Below are 17,461 nucleotides of genomic sequence, written 5' to 3' on the forward strand. Positions count from 1 at the left end.
CCCCTCCGTCCCGATAGCCTCCTATACCTCCGTCATCCCCTCCACCTATCCCTCTGTCACCCCCTCCGTCCTGATAGCCGCCTGTCCCTCCACCCCCTCCATCATTACTCATCAGTCCCACGCAAGCCTACTATGTCGCCTCATATCACTGCGACCTCAGCATAAAGGTCTGCTAAACCGACCTGTACCATCCCGACATCACGTCGTAAGTCAGTTACTTCGCCTCGTAAGCCAACTACGTCGCCTCTGATCTCCATCATAAGTCGGAACATATCATCGATAGAAGCACTCTGACTACGTGCAGCTGATCCACATGGGAGGTGTCCGGACACAGGAGATGGTGATCTCGTGCAGAGAGGTGACACTCTCGACGAAGGTGATTTCATGTAGGGAGGGGACACCCTCGGCAGAGGCAACATCCTCGGGGAATGTGACATCCTCGGCGGAGGTGATAGTCGATGGCGCTTCTGAAAAAAGAAACATTACAAATCAATAACTTCATTAAAAAATTATAATGATAATCAACATATTATATTCAATTAACATACCGTGTCCCGATCGACGATGGACTCAGGGCTCTCTCGAACAGCACGATCTGTCAAGAACTCACGGATATAAATCTGATCCTCCTCCTCGATTGATGGTGTCAGCTCAGTGAGGACTTCAAACTGACATATTGACATTTCATTGAATTACTGACCACGTATCCAGTTTCGAAAATGACATACAACAGAAAGCGCAAATATATAATACGTACCTCAGGATCGTCTAAGATAACTGATAGCTGTTTTGCAAGGGGCTTGTCTTGTGCTCGCCAGCGGTGCATCCGAGGGATGCATGTATCCCCTCTCCTCGCATACCGACCAGTCAGGATGGGAACAGTCTCGTAGACCCACATCTGCAACAATTACGATTATTATATGTACAATTTAATAAAAAAATGGATAACGCGTTACGTTAAACATTTACCTGCAAAACTAACGGCAGGCCATATATATCGTACTTACGCTTCGACCTATCTGTCCTAGGCCCTGCCATATATATCGTACTTACGCTTCGACCTATCTGTCCTAGGCATCAAATGCCCTCTCCTGAAAACGTGTAAAGTATCGAAAAAGCATCTCTCCCCCCATGGATAGTTGTTGAACGTATCGATGTCATCAACAACTTGCAAATGAAAAACGTCAATCGACGTCATTCTGTGATGACACCTCAATACGCTCTCTAGTATAAACACCATTCCCAACCTCAATTTATCGGACATCTGGTCGCATCCCCTGAATGCATCTCCTAACCGCACCAGTGTCACTGTCGTGTGCCCACTAAAATAATCATTCAGCAGCCTCTTGTCTGTCGAAATACTGGCCCTCGCTGCCTCTTCGCCCGTACATCTCAATCCAGTGATGAGGGCAAACTCGAATATAGAAAATGTAGCAACTTTGCCCCCAAGATCAAAGTAGAGGGCATCTCCGTCAACTGGCTTAAGCAGCTGACACAGTAATGAATCGATCAACTGTTCAGAGAACTGTACAGATCGCAGTGAATACAGGGGCCATAGACAGGATTAACGAAATATCTCTGTGTGCTCCTTGTCCAGTGAATCCAACACTGCTGTGAAGCTGTCAAAGTTACAGTTCGACGTAACTTTGTCAGGAACCTGTCTCAAAGCTGCGTCCAAATCGTAATCCATCTTGCAAAATTTCAAATGTTAGAACATTTGAAACATAAAGTCACAAAATTCAACTAACCGAACTGTAAGTAATATACGCACGAAATAATAGATAATAAAGAAAATGAATTAAAAATTACACAACAACTTATAAAAAAAGGAAAAACTAATTTTTATAAAATTATTTATTTCACAACTTATTTTAACCTATGTTAGAAATTTATTTCAATTCTTTATTTAATTAAATTTGATTATTTATATTTAATTACATATTTAAATAAATTATTTTAAAAATTTATATTTCTTACTTATTTAATTTGTTTATTTTTATTTAAATGTTCATTATTTATTTCAATTGTTTATCTAAATTATTTATTTCGATTGTTTATTTGTTTATTTCACATTTATTTTATTGTTTATTGAATGCTTAATTTTAATTATTTATTATAATTGTTTACTTAATTATTTTCTTTAAATTATTTATTGAACATATAATCGTAAATATGTAATTATTTGTAATATTTTTCTTTAATTGTTTATTCAATATTTATTTTAATTATTAAGCGAATATTTAATTATTTATTTTAAATGTTAGATATTTATTTCAATTGTTTATCTACATTTTAATTACTTACTTTGATTATTTTTATCCAATTATTTTTCATTTAATTATTTCAATTGTTCGTTTAAATTATTTGATTTAATTACTTATACTGATCGATTATTTACATTATTTATTGAATAAGAGCAAATGCAAATATTTCATTATTTATTTCAAATGTTAGAAATTTATTTCAATTAAACATTAATTAATATTTTGATTATTAAAATTTATACATTTATCATTTAAATAATCATTTAATTATTATTTAAACGTTCATTATTTAATTATTTATTTTTGTGTGTTTCAGTTAATTATTTATTCCAATTGCTTTTCATTTATTTGTTTCAATTGTTCATTTAAATTATTTAATTTAATTACTTATATGAATCGATTATTTAAATTATTTATTAAACAAGCGAAGGTAAATATTTAATTATTCATTTCAAATGTTAGAAATTTATTTCAATTAAACTTTAATTAATATTTTCAATATTAACATTTATTCATTTATAATTTAAATAATCATGTAATTATTATTTAAATGTTCATTATTTATTTTTGTGCATTTCAGTTAATTATTTATTCCAATTGTTTTTCATTATTTGTTTCAATTGTTCATTTAAATTATTTGATTTAATTAATTATATGGAAAGATTATTTAAATTATTTATTGAACAAGCAAACGTAATTATTTAATTCAAATGTTAGAAATTTCTATCAATTAAATTTTAATTGCGTATTTTGATTAATAACATTTATTTATTTATCATTTAAATAATCATTTAATTATTATTTACATGTCCATTATTTATTTTTGTGAAAAATTAATTATTTATTCCAATGGTTTTTCATTTCAATTGTTCATTTAAATTATTTAATTTAATTATTTGATTATTTAAATTATTTATTGAACAAGTAAACGTAAATATTTAATTATTTATTTAAAAGGTTAAATTTCTTTCAATTAATCTATAATTAAATTTTACTTGCGCATTTTGATTATTAACATTTATTCATTATTTATATTTTTCTTTTATCATTTAAATAATAATTAAATAATTATTTATCATTTAAATAATAATTAAATAATTATTTAAAGACAAAACAAATAACAGTATAAATAGACGACACAACCGTCTTGCCCCCTGTGTCGGAGATCGCCATTTTCGGCGATCTCCGGTACCCAAACTTTGAAAAAATTTAGTTTTTACTATTTTTACATATTCTACAAAGATTTCTACCACCATTTTCAACAAAATAAACCTTTAACATAGATTAATGGGGGAAAATTATGTAAAACTTACTTTCTTCGTTTCTAATGGTGGCCGGTCGATCTCCTTCCAAGGAAAACTCGTCGGTTTCCTTATTTTCCTTCCTCTTCTTTCTCCAGACGTTGGTTTCAGAGTGAAAATATCAGGGTCAATTTGGGTTTTCAATGTTTTTAAGGTTTTTACAATTTTATGATTTTTTTTTAAAACAGCGGTCAACGGCCATTTTGAAAATTGTATGTTTTTGTTGGTTATCTGCCACCATTTCCTCCTACCTTTATGAAATGGATGGAGTAGTATTTTATACTACTTCTCTTGTTGCTTTTATTGCAAATTGTTAGGTAAGAATTAATTCATTATTTGATGATTACTTTCCCTATAGGTAATGTAAGAAATCAAGATAGGAATTGAGTTTTGAAATCAATTTTTTCGTCCCTATTCTAATTGAACAAAAGATATAGTAGAGGACGTCACTACACCAAAAACAAGTTTTCACAACGAGCAAAAAACGTTGCGAAAGACCTACGGCAACATTCACGTTTCTGTTGCAAACCTTGACGTTGCTATAGAGTATAAAGATACGACAACGTTCATTGAATGTTGCAAAATAAGGATACGGCAACGTTCAAAGAACGTTGCTATAGGTCATTTCTAATTTTTTTTATTTTTTTTATTTTTTGGCATTTAAACATTGCAAAATGGTTATTTGCAACGTTCTTTGAATGTTGCCATAGGTCTTTACAATTTTTATTTTTATTTTTTTCACATTTTTCCTGTTTGTATAGCTATTAACCAAATCAACCACAAAATAAAAAAGAAGTTTTTGGCTTGCATAAAATTGATATAATTTTATTATATCCATACCAAATAGACAAAACACATCATTATAATAAATTGAAGAAATTTTTTTATTTGCATATTGCCCCATCAAATAAACATTTTACACTCCTCTTAAACAAAAGAAAATTATTGTATAAAAGAAGATAATTTACAACTTGCTATTTTCAAACCGTTGGGTTGGGTAGCTCTCAAAAATCCTTCCCGTTACTTTTTTCTTGGTCTGCATCTTTCATACAGAAAAGAGCCTCCCACCTTTAAGATACTTGATGCTTCGTCGTAATGCAATCTTTTTCTTTTAAATCTTCTTCTTTTAATACACATTACGACATGGATTCATAACGTTCAATGAACTCCATATCGTTTGCTAAATCAATACCTCAGGTGACCTTTGCTGGCAATGGATGCATCTGATTTTGGAGTTCCATTACGTGCTGCTTCTTGCTGCTCCAAAGCTTTTGATTCAAAATATTCAAGTCATGCAATAGCATCCTGCAATTACACGGTATATCAGTTACCCTTTTATAACATTCTTCAAAATTAATTACCTATTGATATGCATCTATTTGTGAATCAAAGCTAGTACATTTATGTATTTGAAGATGCTACTTCCCATAATAATGGGCATAGAAGTGCCTAAAGGAAAATTATATTAGTGAGCATAAATATCTTTGACATGAAGAAGAGTTACTAGTTAAATAACTATCTACCATCTTTTAGTAATATAAGCCTCATTCTTTCCCTTTCCCTATTTTTTCTTGTATCAAATAAGGTATCAAAAGGTATACTTTCCTTAAGAAAACTCTTTATCTTCTCCTTCCACTACATGGACAAGACATAGCTCAAAACAGAAAACCCAGAGTACAGTGTAGCTTGATGTTTATAGAAATTTACTGTAAACCAATAAAGGTAAACCATGAGAGAGAATTTTGTAATTACTTGAGTACGAAGATCCTTTGCTCCCAGTTTATCTTGAAGAATTTGTAATATAGTTTGTTCATGTTGCACATTGAGAGAATATGCTTCCATTAATGAAAGAGCTATAGCTATTGCATGATAGCTAGCAGCAATCTGTCGGATAAAGCAACTAAATTATAACAGTAGGTTCTAGGAATATTCAGTAACCACAAGCATATTTTCATACACATTTAGAAAGTTAATTCCTTGTCATCATCAACTCAAAGGCTTCAGGATTGGGGGAACGGGGGAATGGCAATGAATCCTTTCAGTTTCGAGTGGACACGGAATGACATAGTTGAATGAAAAGTATGACTCGTGTTCCTTCACAATAGACATCCTATCGACAAATTTTGACTCGAAGACTCTCTAAATAAGATACAAATCATAGGGAGATAAAGTTAGTCCATATTTACAAATTGCTAGAGCATGATCACCAGGGAATATGAAACTGCAAGAAAGTGTTTTTTTTTTCACTGTTTCTTGTTCTTATATTATAGTCTAATACAATTTTAAAAAATAAAATAAATAAACTATAGCATCCAAAAGCTTACAAGGCAGTAGTTATTCTTAACAATCCAGAAAAATAAACAACTACCAACTTATAGTTTTAGCACCTTGCTTGATCAGATCCATGGAGCTCTCCATTTCTTCTAACTTCATCCCCATTATAAGGTAGTCCACGTATCAAGGGTAGCATGGAATTCAAAGGTATTACTAAAATTAAATGTATAGCTACCAGGTAGCTAAACAATCACAGTAAAAAATTCCCAAAATATCATAACCAGAACAGCCAGCAAGATATATTTTATTGCATAGTCTCCTTCAAGGTGCAAAGGTAAAAAGCCCCTTTCTAGGTTCTTTGCTTTCAGAGAATCTCCACAATAATTTCAATTCATCCACCCAACACTTAAAAGTTACAACACAATTGACTCAAGAATTCATTATCAATATCATCTTGAAAACAATTAAAATTTTTCGTCAATTTAAAGAAATAGATAAACCAAAACACGATTGTTCGCTTGTTCTTCGCTCTCAATATTTCCACTGTTTTGAGCTGCCCCTCGAAATGTAAATCATCAGCTACAACAAATAGTAAATTAATAAAAATAAATAAAATCCGATTGCCAATCTTGCTTTTCCAATTATCATATAAACTAACAATTTATTAAAGTACAACTGTGAATTTATTATTATGTCCTTACGAGAAGCTACTTAATCTTCTTTGACCATGGAAGATAAGTATTGCCAAGCCCGTGCGAGAACCACTGATGCTGGAGTTTTATAGTTGCTAGATGAGAAAGTAATCAGAGAAGTTGAGGTGAACCGATAGTGCCGCCAGTAGTTAGGGCGGAGAAGCACAGCTATGCGGCAGAGAATGGGGGGAGAGCATGAGAAAGCGTTGAAGACAGCAGACATTATTACCACAAAATGCTTGTGGTGGTGCCTCCCAGAGACGGCAGCATTCACTACCATTAAAGGGAAAAAGAGTATTGTAAGAGAGGGAGTGATGAGAGACGAGTGAGAGGCGGAGACGAGAGTGAGGGAAGAAATTAGGGTCGTGGTTGTGTTTTGGACTTTGGAGCCTAAATTTAAGTTTTTAACAAACTAATCGGGTCCGGGTCTGGGTCCGGGTTGGGTAGGTCGATCGGGTGGTCTGGGGGAATTAAGGGCAACGTTCAAGTGAACGTTGTTAAAACCTCTAATGGCAACATTCATTGAACGTTGCTAAAACCGATCAACGATAACATTCACGTAAACGTTGCTAAAACTGATTAATAACAACGTTCATTGAGCGTCCAAAAACTAATAACGGCTATGTTCATGTAAACGTTGCTAAAACCTCTAATGGCAACGTTCAATGAACATTGCTAAAACTGATTAACGACAACATTCAATGAACATTGCTAAAATTGATGAACAACAACGTTCACATGAACGTTGCTAAAACTGATTAATAACAATTTTTGTTGAACATTGCTAAACTAATCAGTGGCAACATTCATTAAACGTTGCAAAAACACTACAGCAACGCGCATTGCACATTGCAAAAAAGAAAATAACAACAACGGTCTGTGAACGTTGCAAAATGGTTTTTTAGCTACATTCATTAAAAAAACATTGTTAAATCTTAATTTTGTCAACCAATGGCAACATACACTTGCTGAACGTTGCAATAAACCCCTTTTAGTAACATGCAATTAATGAATGTTGTCTTTTACATGTTGCAAAAGGCATTTTTTCTTGTAGTGCGTGATGCTTCATCGATAATTTCAAAGTGAAAAACTAAAAAATTTTCTTCAAGCCTTTGAAGATTCAAAAACAAATTGGTGCACTAGTAACAATCCAGTCTTTTGATCAAGTTATTTGGCATGAAGTTAAGAATGATAATTCTTAATCCAAGTGATAGTTACAACCAAGTACGATAGGGAAGTGATGCTATGTAAGAATCAACCGTTGAATTTCTTTTATAAGATCAGGATCTGGTCTGCATGTATTAGTAAGCTGGGAACGTAAAAGAAACTTGAATGCTGTAAGAAGAAAATCGGGACAAGCTAAAAAACAAACAAAGAATAGAAGATTTAAAACAAATTTGATCACAACTTTTCCATGTTTATACTCAGTATCTCGTGGACATTTTATCTATTGTGTCACTGCCATGTGTTCATAATGAGAATGGAACAGGTTGTTCCAGCTCAATACCGTCTAGAGACGGGATATTTCATTTCATTCCTTGTCGTTTTATATAGAGCAGTATCAGAATAGATGGCACGAGACCTTAGTCTATGCATATGCCTGTAACCTTTTCGTCGCTGATTGTACCCTCTCTCTTTCTTTCTTTCCTCCTCTTCTTGATTGATTTCATTCACATTTCCTTGCAATTTTTCCTCATTAATTTGTTCATGTTGTACTTCCTTTGGATCACCCTCTTCTAGTTTACCCTCTGTGGGAGCAATATACACAAAGGAACCAACTGGGATATCATTCAATTCCAAGACAGGCTCCAAGATTTTCACAGCCTGATTCATTGTTGGCCTGGATTTAGGGTTATAGCTCAGGCATTGAAAAGCCAATGCAGCCACTTTCTTGGCTCCTTCAATTGAATATTGACATTCAAGTCTTGGATCCATTATTCTGTCTAGCTTATGAGGATCCTTCAGAAAAGGTCTTGCCCACTTCACCAGATTCTGCTCTCTAGCAGGACGGTTCTTATCCATTGCCCGTTTCCCAGTGAGTAATTCTAAGAGAACCACGCCAAAGCTGTAAACATCATTCATCGTTGTCAAGTGACCTGAAAGAAACAAATTTTAGAGTCTTATTTTCATAAAAATCCAGTAAGGAAATTTCTTGGTCGACAATTGTTGAGCCCTGATACCACTTACTGTGCGAGAAGCCTCGAGATTTGATTTTACGAAAAATACAAAATAGTAATAAGAAATCGATGCTGTGTGACACTTGGGCTATTCAAATTGAAATTTGTCTCCGAAGTTATCAAACAACAACGATTGAGTATCTTACCAGTCATAACATATTCAGGTGCTGCATAGCCATGGGTGCCCATGACTCGCGTTGACACATGAGTTTCATTGTCTTCCGGACCATCCTTTGCTAGCCCAAAATCAGAAAGCTTAGCAGTATAGTCCTGGAAAATAAACAGAGATTATGATTCAGTAATGGTAAGAGAAGGTATTAAAAAAAAAAAAAAATACTAAAGTAGAGAATTTACAGAGTCTAGCAGTATATTTGAAGTCTTGAAATCCCTATATATCACTGGTTTCTCTTCCCCATGAAGAAATGCTAGGCCTTTTGCAGCACCAACCGCAATTTTTATCCTCGTCAACCATGGCAATGAAGTAGTATATCCTGCATTAGTCAATGTCTATATATTTTTACTTTTTCATTTTCATTAAGATGGAGGCTTATATTTATAAATTAAGATGGTAAACTTACTTCGGAATAATTGATTTTCAAGGTTTCCTCTAGCCATGTATTCATAAACAAGAAGCCTGTGCTCATCCTCACAACAATACCCAATCAATTTCACAAGATTGGGGTGCCTTAGTTGCCCGAGAAGGACGACTTCAGTCTAAAACATAAAACAAAATTATATAATGGAAGAAAATAGTGAAAAGGGAAAAACGAAAATTGAAAGATTGTTGAGTTCTCACCATCCACTCCCTGTGGCCCTGTGTGCCATCCAAATCAAGTAACTTAACAGCAACAGGCTGAGTCTCCATTCCCGGCCTACACTTATCATCAACAAATCCCTTGTGCACCGGCCCGAATCCACCTTCACCAAGAAAATTACTTGATGAAAAGTCATGTGTAATCTCTTTAAGTTCTGCCAGAGTGAAAATATGAAGATTTGATGCAATGACAGAATTAGAGAGATCACTTGCCGAAAGCGGCGAGCCGGGATCACTTATATCAGCAAGTGATAACCTTTGGACGTAATCTTGTTTCAACACTTTACACCTGGTTTCTGTAGGCAGACTCTTGGCCTTGAAACAACTGAGTAGGAAAAATTTCCATGTCATCCAGGGAGCCATAATATTTTATGTTAACTTAATGAGAAATGTTCAATACATAAAAAATGGCAGATGTAAATATATATATACATATATATATACAAGAAAAAAATATATGGAGTTGAAGAAAATTAAAAAAACGATGGCGGCCGAGATTTCTGATTTCTGAGGGCTAATGATACAAAGAATCCTATATTTCCCGTATGTGAACAGCTGAACATAGAAATCTACGAGATTTGGAGGAAGATAAGGTTGTAGTCTTCGGACTTTCCCAAATTGTTGGACTGTAAAGCAAAACGACGGGGGCCATTTCTTGACTTCAAAACGTGTTTCTGTGGGACATTGTTAAGAAAGCCACTTGTTTCTATACCTTTAAGCCATAATTAGTTTCTGTGCAATTTCGGCTATTGGATTTTGGACCTTGGGATAAAATAATAATGATTAATATAATAAAATATTTTCCAGGTGGGTTGCAGTCTTGCTAAAAGTTCACAGTCTTCTCACGGTATAGTTTGAAAATAAGCAGAAAAAATTACCACTTTTTAGCAGAAGAGTGGAGTTCTGTATTAGCACAAATTGTTTGACATATAGAACTATAGAAGTCAATGAAAAAAAGAAGTAAATTCTGGCTGATAAATTTTAGTGGGTAAAAATTAAGATTCAATTTGATTGACTAAACCACCAAATAATATCCGTTTATTAATATTAAACTAAAAGTGAAAAATACATTTAAAGATTACCTTGGCATGCTGGCTTAGATAAAGGCGATTCGACCTTTAAAAATAGGCAGTGGCAGGATAGTTTTTCCAAAACTGATACGATTAACACTAGTTTCATCTGAAAGGTTAAACAGTTAGATGGGAATTACGTCTATTTTCAATTTCATAAGTACAATGTTAACAAGATTCAACACAGTAGATTATTGAGATTAACTTAAAAAAATGGAAAATCTTTAATAGATTTTCTTGGCAGGTGGGCTGGAGACTGTAACATAGATTTCTTCAAAATAGGCTTTGAAACCACGAATTAACATTTGTATTCAAATTCAACGTAGCCAATAAGTTTTAACAACGCACTAATTGAGTCAACATATATGACAATATCATCGACCAAATCTAAACAGTGTAAAAATATGGTAGCATTGATTTTCATATTTTATGATGTTTAATAATTCCCATCATCAACCCGATATAATCCTTAAAGAAATTAAAGTAGAGTTAAATTAATGGAAAGAATGATGGACAAGATTGTGGAAAATGTGTAAGACTTTCGAAATTTGTTTTAAGATTAAAAGGATGCTTTCGAATTTCAGGACAGCTTTCTCCAAAATCTTTTCTAGAAGAAGCAAAAACAAAAGTCCTATGGACCATATATTTGTCTACTTAAATCAAAATGTATTCTCTCTCTCTCTCTCTCTCTCTTTCTCTCTCTCTCTATTTATTTTTAGGACAATCATCTCATATGTCTCTCTTCATTAATCTTGTTAAATTAATTACTCCCAACTTGCCACGAAAGAATGTGGTGGCATAATTTTTAGCCTAATTTCAAAATTGGAATGTCTTTGAATATTTCTTATTCTCTTAACAAAACTTTTAATAAATTTTATCATTCAAACGATTTTTCCTCTCAAAGGCATTAATATACTTTTCAAATATAGGAAGATGAAAGTTGTGATAAATTTGAAGTCAAATGTAAGAGATGGAGAATACAAGACATCGTTAGAAAGTTTTTTAGCTTTTAACCAACCCACTAATGTTAATACATCAACAGTTGACTAAGTTTGGCTTGTGGCAAGAGAAAATTGGCAAACTACTATGTATATGGAGAAATAAAATACACATGAAACTAATTACTGAGCACCAGTTTGGTAGTGATTAAAAATAAATTTTTAGTAGATTTTGATAACAATTTATGAAATATATGGTTAAAAAATTGTGGATTTTATGAAATATATGATTAAACTTAATTGTTGATTTAGATTTAGATTAAAATTTGAATTTTTTAATCCATTCCAAGCAGGGCTGAGTATAGGGTATGCCAAGTCTTTCAAGGTGCCTTTCAAAAACTGGCGAACCCACAGTGGGTCTTGGTGGGTCACTTGACCCACCAATTTTATTTTTTTAATTTTTTTTAATGGAAATCAGATTTGAAGCAAAAGATCTCCAGCCCAGAAATTTTGAAAATTTTGAATGAAGTTTTAATTTTTTAGAGATTCATTTATCAAAAGTTATATGCCTCAATTTTCGGGAAATTATTTCTTTTTTATGATTTCTTTGTATTTTCTTATGAAATGAAATTAGGGATCCAATTTCTATCTCGTTTTAACGATTTTATGGTAATAGATTCTTGTTTTGATTTTTTGTCTTTGTTTGAACTGGAATGCATTTGATAATTTAACATTTAGAATTGCTGTTATTTTTGTATTTTTCACTTAAATTAATAATGGTGGAAAAATAATTTCAAAGTAAATATGCTTTTTTTTTTTTTTAATGATCACAATGTTAATGAAAGGAATATTCAAGATAAAAGTGATGAAAATGATGATAAAGATAAAAAGGATGACAAACATAGTGGTATTTGTATAAAAGTAAATCTGTATTTTTTGCAAGTTTAATTGCACCCCGCTAATTTAAAATGTCTGCGTCCACCACTGCTTTCGAAGGAATTGAAAGGGCATCTTGTGGCAATAATCTTCCTCCATCGATGGTGCTCAGCTCTCCGGCGTCTTACCTCCACTGTTAGTTCATAGATCTCCGATGACTTATCTCCACTACAAAGAGCGGCATCCCTTCTCTAGATCGAACCCAGAGATAGATCGAGTTCCTCTACATTTTCCTCTCGTCGGCCTTCCAGCCGTCAAGTTTTATTCCACCATTCTTTTGGATTTTGTGGTGACGGGAGTTTTTTGAGTGGATTTGTTGGTGGCGGTGGCAGTGGTTGGTTTAGGAATTTTGCTGTTGGAGGTGGCGATTGTGGTGTAAGTGCAGGTGATGGTGGCAGTGGATTGAGAAAATGGTGGATGTCGTGGTTGGTACACGTGGTGGTTGCATTTTAAGATGGTAGATGCGGTGGTTTGTAGCGACAGTAGCGCTTGACGACGGTGAGGTGGTGGTGGTGGTATTGGTGCTGGTAGTGCTAGCAGTTGTGGTGAGGTGTTGACGGTGATGGGGCACTGGAGGCGACGGTTCATGTGGTGGTGGCGTTGGTGCATATAGTCAGATTTTATTGGTTTTTGGTGTGTTTTCTGTTGGCGATGATGCAGGTGGATTTGGCTTTGTTACAGGTAGACTTCGGTGCTTGTGAGGTGGTGGCTATAGCATGGTTGGTGATAATCGCAAATAGTTGTGGTGCAGGCGGTGCGATAGCAGTGGACGTAGTAGTATTACTGCTCAGAGGAGGTGGAGGTGACGACGGTGGTGGTGGTGCTGTTGGAGATGGTGATGAGATGGCGATTGTAAGTGTTGATGGTGATCACAAATTATTTGGTTGACTATGACTATTAAATTGATTAATCTGCCAATAAATAATATGTGATCAATGAAAAAAATAAACTGTGAAAAAAAATGTGTGACCTGAAAATTTGTTAAATTGTGATAGATAATTTAATAATTTGTGAGTATATAATAAGTTGTGACTTATAATATTTTGATTTGTGACCAATAAATAAATCGTGACTTATAAATTTTTCGATTTATGATCGATAAATAAACTGTGACCTATAAGTTTTTTAAATTGTGACTTTGAAATAAATATAAAATTTCTGATTTGTAACCAAAAAATAATAAGTGACAAATTAAATCGTTAATTTATGACCAAATTATATGCATTTGTGACCTAAATATATTTAATTAATAATATAACTAAATTAATTAAATTATTATTAATTAAATAATAAATAAATTTTAATAAAAATTCGATTTTTGAATTTTGAAACTTGTTTTCTTGATTTTGAAAGTTGTGATACTCAAACTCTTGCTTATAAAAATTTTCCATTAGAATTTCTTTAACTATAAATTTTTTTTATCGATTCTAAATTAGTTCGAACTTATTAAAAATAATAATTATTTTTTTTTTAGTTAGATACATGATTAATTATGAGCTATCAAATGAGCCCAATATTGTTATGGTAATATAGTTTAATTTGAAAACTAATATTAAATATTAAGTATTTTACTTTAATGAATTATAACTACAATTTTATTTATCTAAATTAATTTTTTCTCGAGTCCATGATATACCATTTATTACAATTTTCGAAATGAGTCGAAACTTATTTTCACATTAATACATCAAGATCTCAAAATTATTAAAAGATTCTCGAATCAAAGTCGTTAGAATCTAGTTATGTTTCTCACTAAATAATCAAGCTATCAGAGATGATGTTTTTGTTACTCTATATTTTGGATTGTACCAAGTTTTCGTTTAAAATATAGATATATTGTTCAAATAGCTTATTATTTTTTTCACTTTAATACATCAAGATCTCTAAATTATTAAAAGATTCTCGAATCAAAGTCGTTAGAATCTAGTTATGTTTCTCACTAAATAATCGAGTTGTCAGAGATGATGTTTTTGTTACTCTATCTTTTGGATTGTACCAAGTTTTCGTTTAAAATATAGATATATTGTTCAAATAGCTTATTATTTTTTTCACTTTAATACATCAAGATCTCTAAATTATTAAAAGATTCTCGAATCAAAGTCGTTAGAATCTAGTTATGTTTCTCACTAAATAATCGAGTTGTCAGAGATGATGTTTTTGTTACTCTATCTTTTGGATTGTACCAAGTTTTCGTTTAAAATATAAATATATTGTTCAAATATTTAATTGTTTTTTACGCTTGCAAAAAAGTTACATTTAAGGGACTCATAATAATGAGTAGCCTAGGGTTTCAAAATTTTCAAGATAGACCCTAATGGTGGGTGTAAGAGTCGACACCTATGGTAAGTTTTCGAATACCACTCATCCTATATAGCTTATAGAAGAAAAATCTAAAGTTATATAAGTCGACGTTTTTAAAAATTCAAATAAAAACCTTTTTTTTTTTTTTTTTTTTTTTTTGGGTAAAACTATGTCATGGTGAGCGTTCCATGAACTAGTATTTTGTATAATATTAACTTTTAAATTAGATTAATTTAACGGCTTAAATCTATCTTAATAAAAATAATAATAAATAAATAAAAATCTATTATCAGAAAAATCACCCCAGTTAAACCGGCAAACAAGGGGGGAGAAATTGCTCCTAAATTTCTGGTTAAGCCCCCCATCGGGTACTTTTAAGTTTAGTTTAGGGTCCGTTTGATTGCAAAGATGGAATTGAATTGTTTAGAAAACGAATTTTATGGAATTGAATTGTCTAGAAATTATTTTTTTGAAAATTGTAAATTATTTTGTTTTATTATAATTTTTCACGTGGAAAATATTGAAATGAAAATGTTTTTTGGTGTTCGATTGGTTTTGTTTTATATGAAAATTGTCAATTAAAATGATAGAATTTATTGGTATTGGGGGTGAAGTTTGTTTCCATTGCCAAAACAAATAAATAAAAAATAAAAAAAATTATCTATCTTTTGGTGTTCGTTTGACTTTATTTTACATGAAAATTGTTAATTAAAGGGAAATATTTTTTTACATAATTCTTAGAATTTGTTTTTACTGCCAAAAAATAAAAATAAAAAATGCTACAGTCACCGAGAATTCCAATTCTCATTATTTTGATGAGAATTCCAATTTCTTGAATTTGTGGAATTTGACTTATGTGGCACTCTAGTTGGAAATTTAATTCTACGCTAAAAAATTTCTATCAAACAAGGTTAAATTGGAATGTGAAATTCCAATTCCATTTTCCATGAAATTTCACCTCCAGTCAAACACAGTCTTCGTCTAATTACCTAACTTTCCCTTTGAATTTTCAATAATTGCATATTTTGAAATGATCTTTTGAATGTTAAAAGACAAAGATGTCTTTAAATATGTTATACAATTACAAAATATTGTTTCATTCCATTTCAGTTAACATATAAAAATCAAACATCTCCCATCCAAAATTTCAGAAGTAGCGAATTTTTCTTATCTGTTTACTTCAATAAAGATAAAAACTTTCTCATTTTTCATCTGATTCAACCTTCAAATCGCAAAAATTTATCAAACGCTGAACAAATTTTTTTTTTTTATATTTATCATTTCAAATTGGTAAGTATATTGACTTTTTTTAATTTTATTTTTGTTAAATTGTTGTGCTTTTTAATCGATAAATCTTATTTCAACGTAGATTAATGTGTAGATAAATTTATTTTAACATGTCCATAATTTTCTTAAGCATAAACAAGAAAAAATTCATATGAATGTACATTCTTTCAAATGATATTCTTGACAATATACAAATGGAACTGGACTGATGGCAAACAGTCGGCCCAACAAGCCGGCTGTTAAAAACTAGTGCGACATTTTTGTAATTAAAAATTTCGTTACCACTAGTCTAGCCCGATTTTTTGACTATCTTTTTCTTATGATTAAAATTCGTTTTCACCACGCAGATATGATTACAATCCCATTTTGTTAAGTTGGTGGTTTCGAATTGGATGAAAATGATCGATGGGTGTGCAAATGATCTACGTGGTTGTATTCCCATTTTCATAATATGATTACATCATATGTGAAAATATACCATGATTTACAAAATAAACTGAAAAGTCGATCTTTCTCAATACAATATAGAACTAAGATTTCCATTCAACGAACATTCGTCTATTTTGATTCATCCTATGAAGGTTACTTTTGATGTTGATGTGAATTATTTATTAGAATTGAACAAAGTGCACATGACTCCTTTTTGAGCGACTTCTGTGAGGAAAAATGTCACAAAAAATGAACATAAAGATTCAGATGAAGGGGATGACAATGCAATAATTTTTGAGACACGGAGGAGATAGCTCATGAGGATAATAAGGTTATTCTCCAGACAGTTGTTCCTCATCGTAATCTTATTGTTATGCATAGAATTCTCTCGATAGTTCCCTAAGATGCCTCTTCTTATCTCACATCATCCATGAGGGCTCGCCTCCCCACAGAGCTCGGCCAAATTGCCACACGTGCAGAATGATGTGAACTGCAGGACTAGGTTATGTTGTTACGCAGTTGCCACTTGGCGATGCTTAGTGTCTTGTTGGAGAAGATCTAACATAAATATTATTTAATTAAAATTTAAAAAATTAAGTTTTATCATAAAAAAATTAAAAGGAATTTTAAATTGAAAAAAAAAATTTATTTATAATATGAAGAAAATAATTAAGAAATTTTAACACTTTTTAGAAGATAATAATAATGAAAACAAAATAAATTAAACAAAAAGAAATCATAAAAATTAAACAAAGAATACAAATATTATTTAAAATTAAGAAATTAAATTATCATAAAGAGAAAGGAATTGATAAACAATAAAAAAAAAAAAATTAAGAATAGAAAGGGCTCGCAAAAGTAAAATAATGATTTGGGCCGAATTGCCCTAAACCCGATAGTTAACAGTTGGATGGGCCCTAAACTCAATTGTTAATAGTCGGGTTCGACAATGGTCAATTTCAATAAGAAGAAGCTATT

At 32.0% G+C, this 17,461-nt stretch overlaps 1 protein-coding gene and 1 long non-coding RNA gene across 3 annotated transcripts; both read right to left on the minus strand.

The window, feature by feature from the left end:
• Window positions 1-4,407: 4,407 nt before the first annotated feature.
• Window positions 4,408-6,903, minus strand: LOC111366167. Its single transcript, XR_002697584.1, has 2 exons — window positions 5,318-6,903; window positions 4,408-4,870 (listed from the first exon to the last, which is right to left on the minus strand). It is a non-coding gene; the product is annotated as an uncharacterized LOC111366167 (long non-coding RNA).
• Window positions 6,904-7,867: 964 nt separating this feature from the next.
• LOC111366168 (serine/threonine-protein kinase RIPK-like) lies at window positions 7,868-10,205 on the minus strand. 2 transcript variants are annotated; one of them, XM_022986862.1, is made up of 6 exons: window positions 9,732-10,204; window positions 9,505-9,626; window positions 9,287-9,422; window positions 9,063-9,199; window positions 8,855-8,978; window positions 7,868-8,627 (listed from the first exon to the last, which is right to left on the minus strand). In XM_022986862.1, exons 1-6 carry the CDS (start codon window positions 9,883-9,885, stop codon window positions 8,032-8,034), a joined length of 1,269 nt encoding a protein of 422 aa, XP_022842630.1. In that variant the 5' UTR covers window positions 9,886-10,204; the 3' UTR covers window positions 7,868-8,031. The 2 variants fall into 2 exon arrangements, with proteins under 2 accessions (XP_022842630.1, XP_022842629.1); XM_022986861.1 differs by having other exon boundaries at window positions 9,505-10,205.
• Between the last annotated feature and the right edge of the window lie 7,256 nt (window positions 10,206-17,461).

This window comes from Olea europaea, chromosome 17, assembly GCF_002742605.1.
Source record: "Olea europaea var. sylvestris chromosome 17, O_europaea_v1, whole genome shotgun sequence".
NCBI classification, from domain to species: Eukaryota; Viridiplantae; Streptophyta; class Magnoliopsida; order Lamiales; family Oleaceae; genus Olea; species Olea europaea.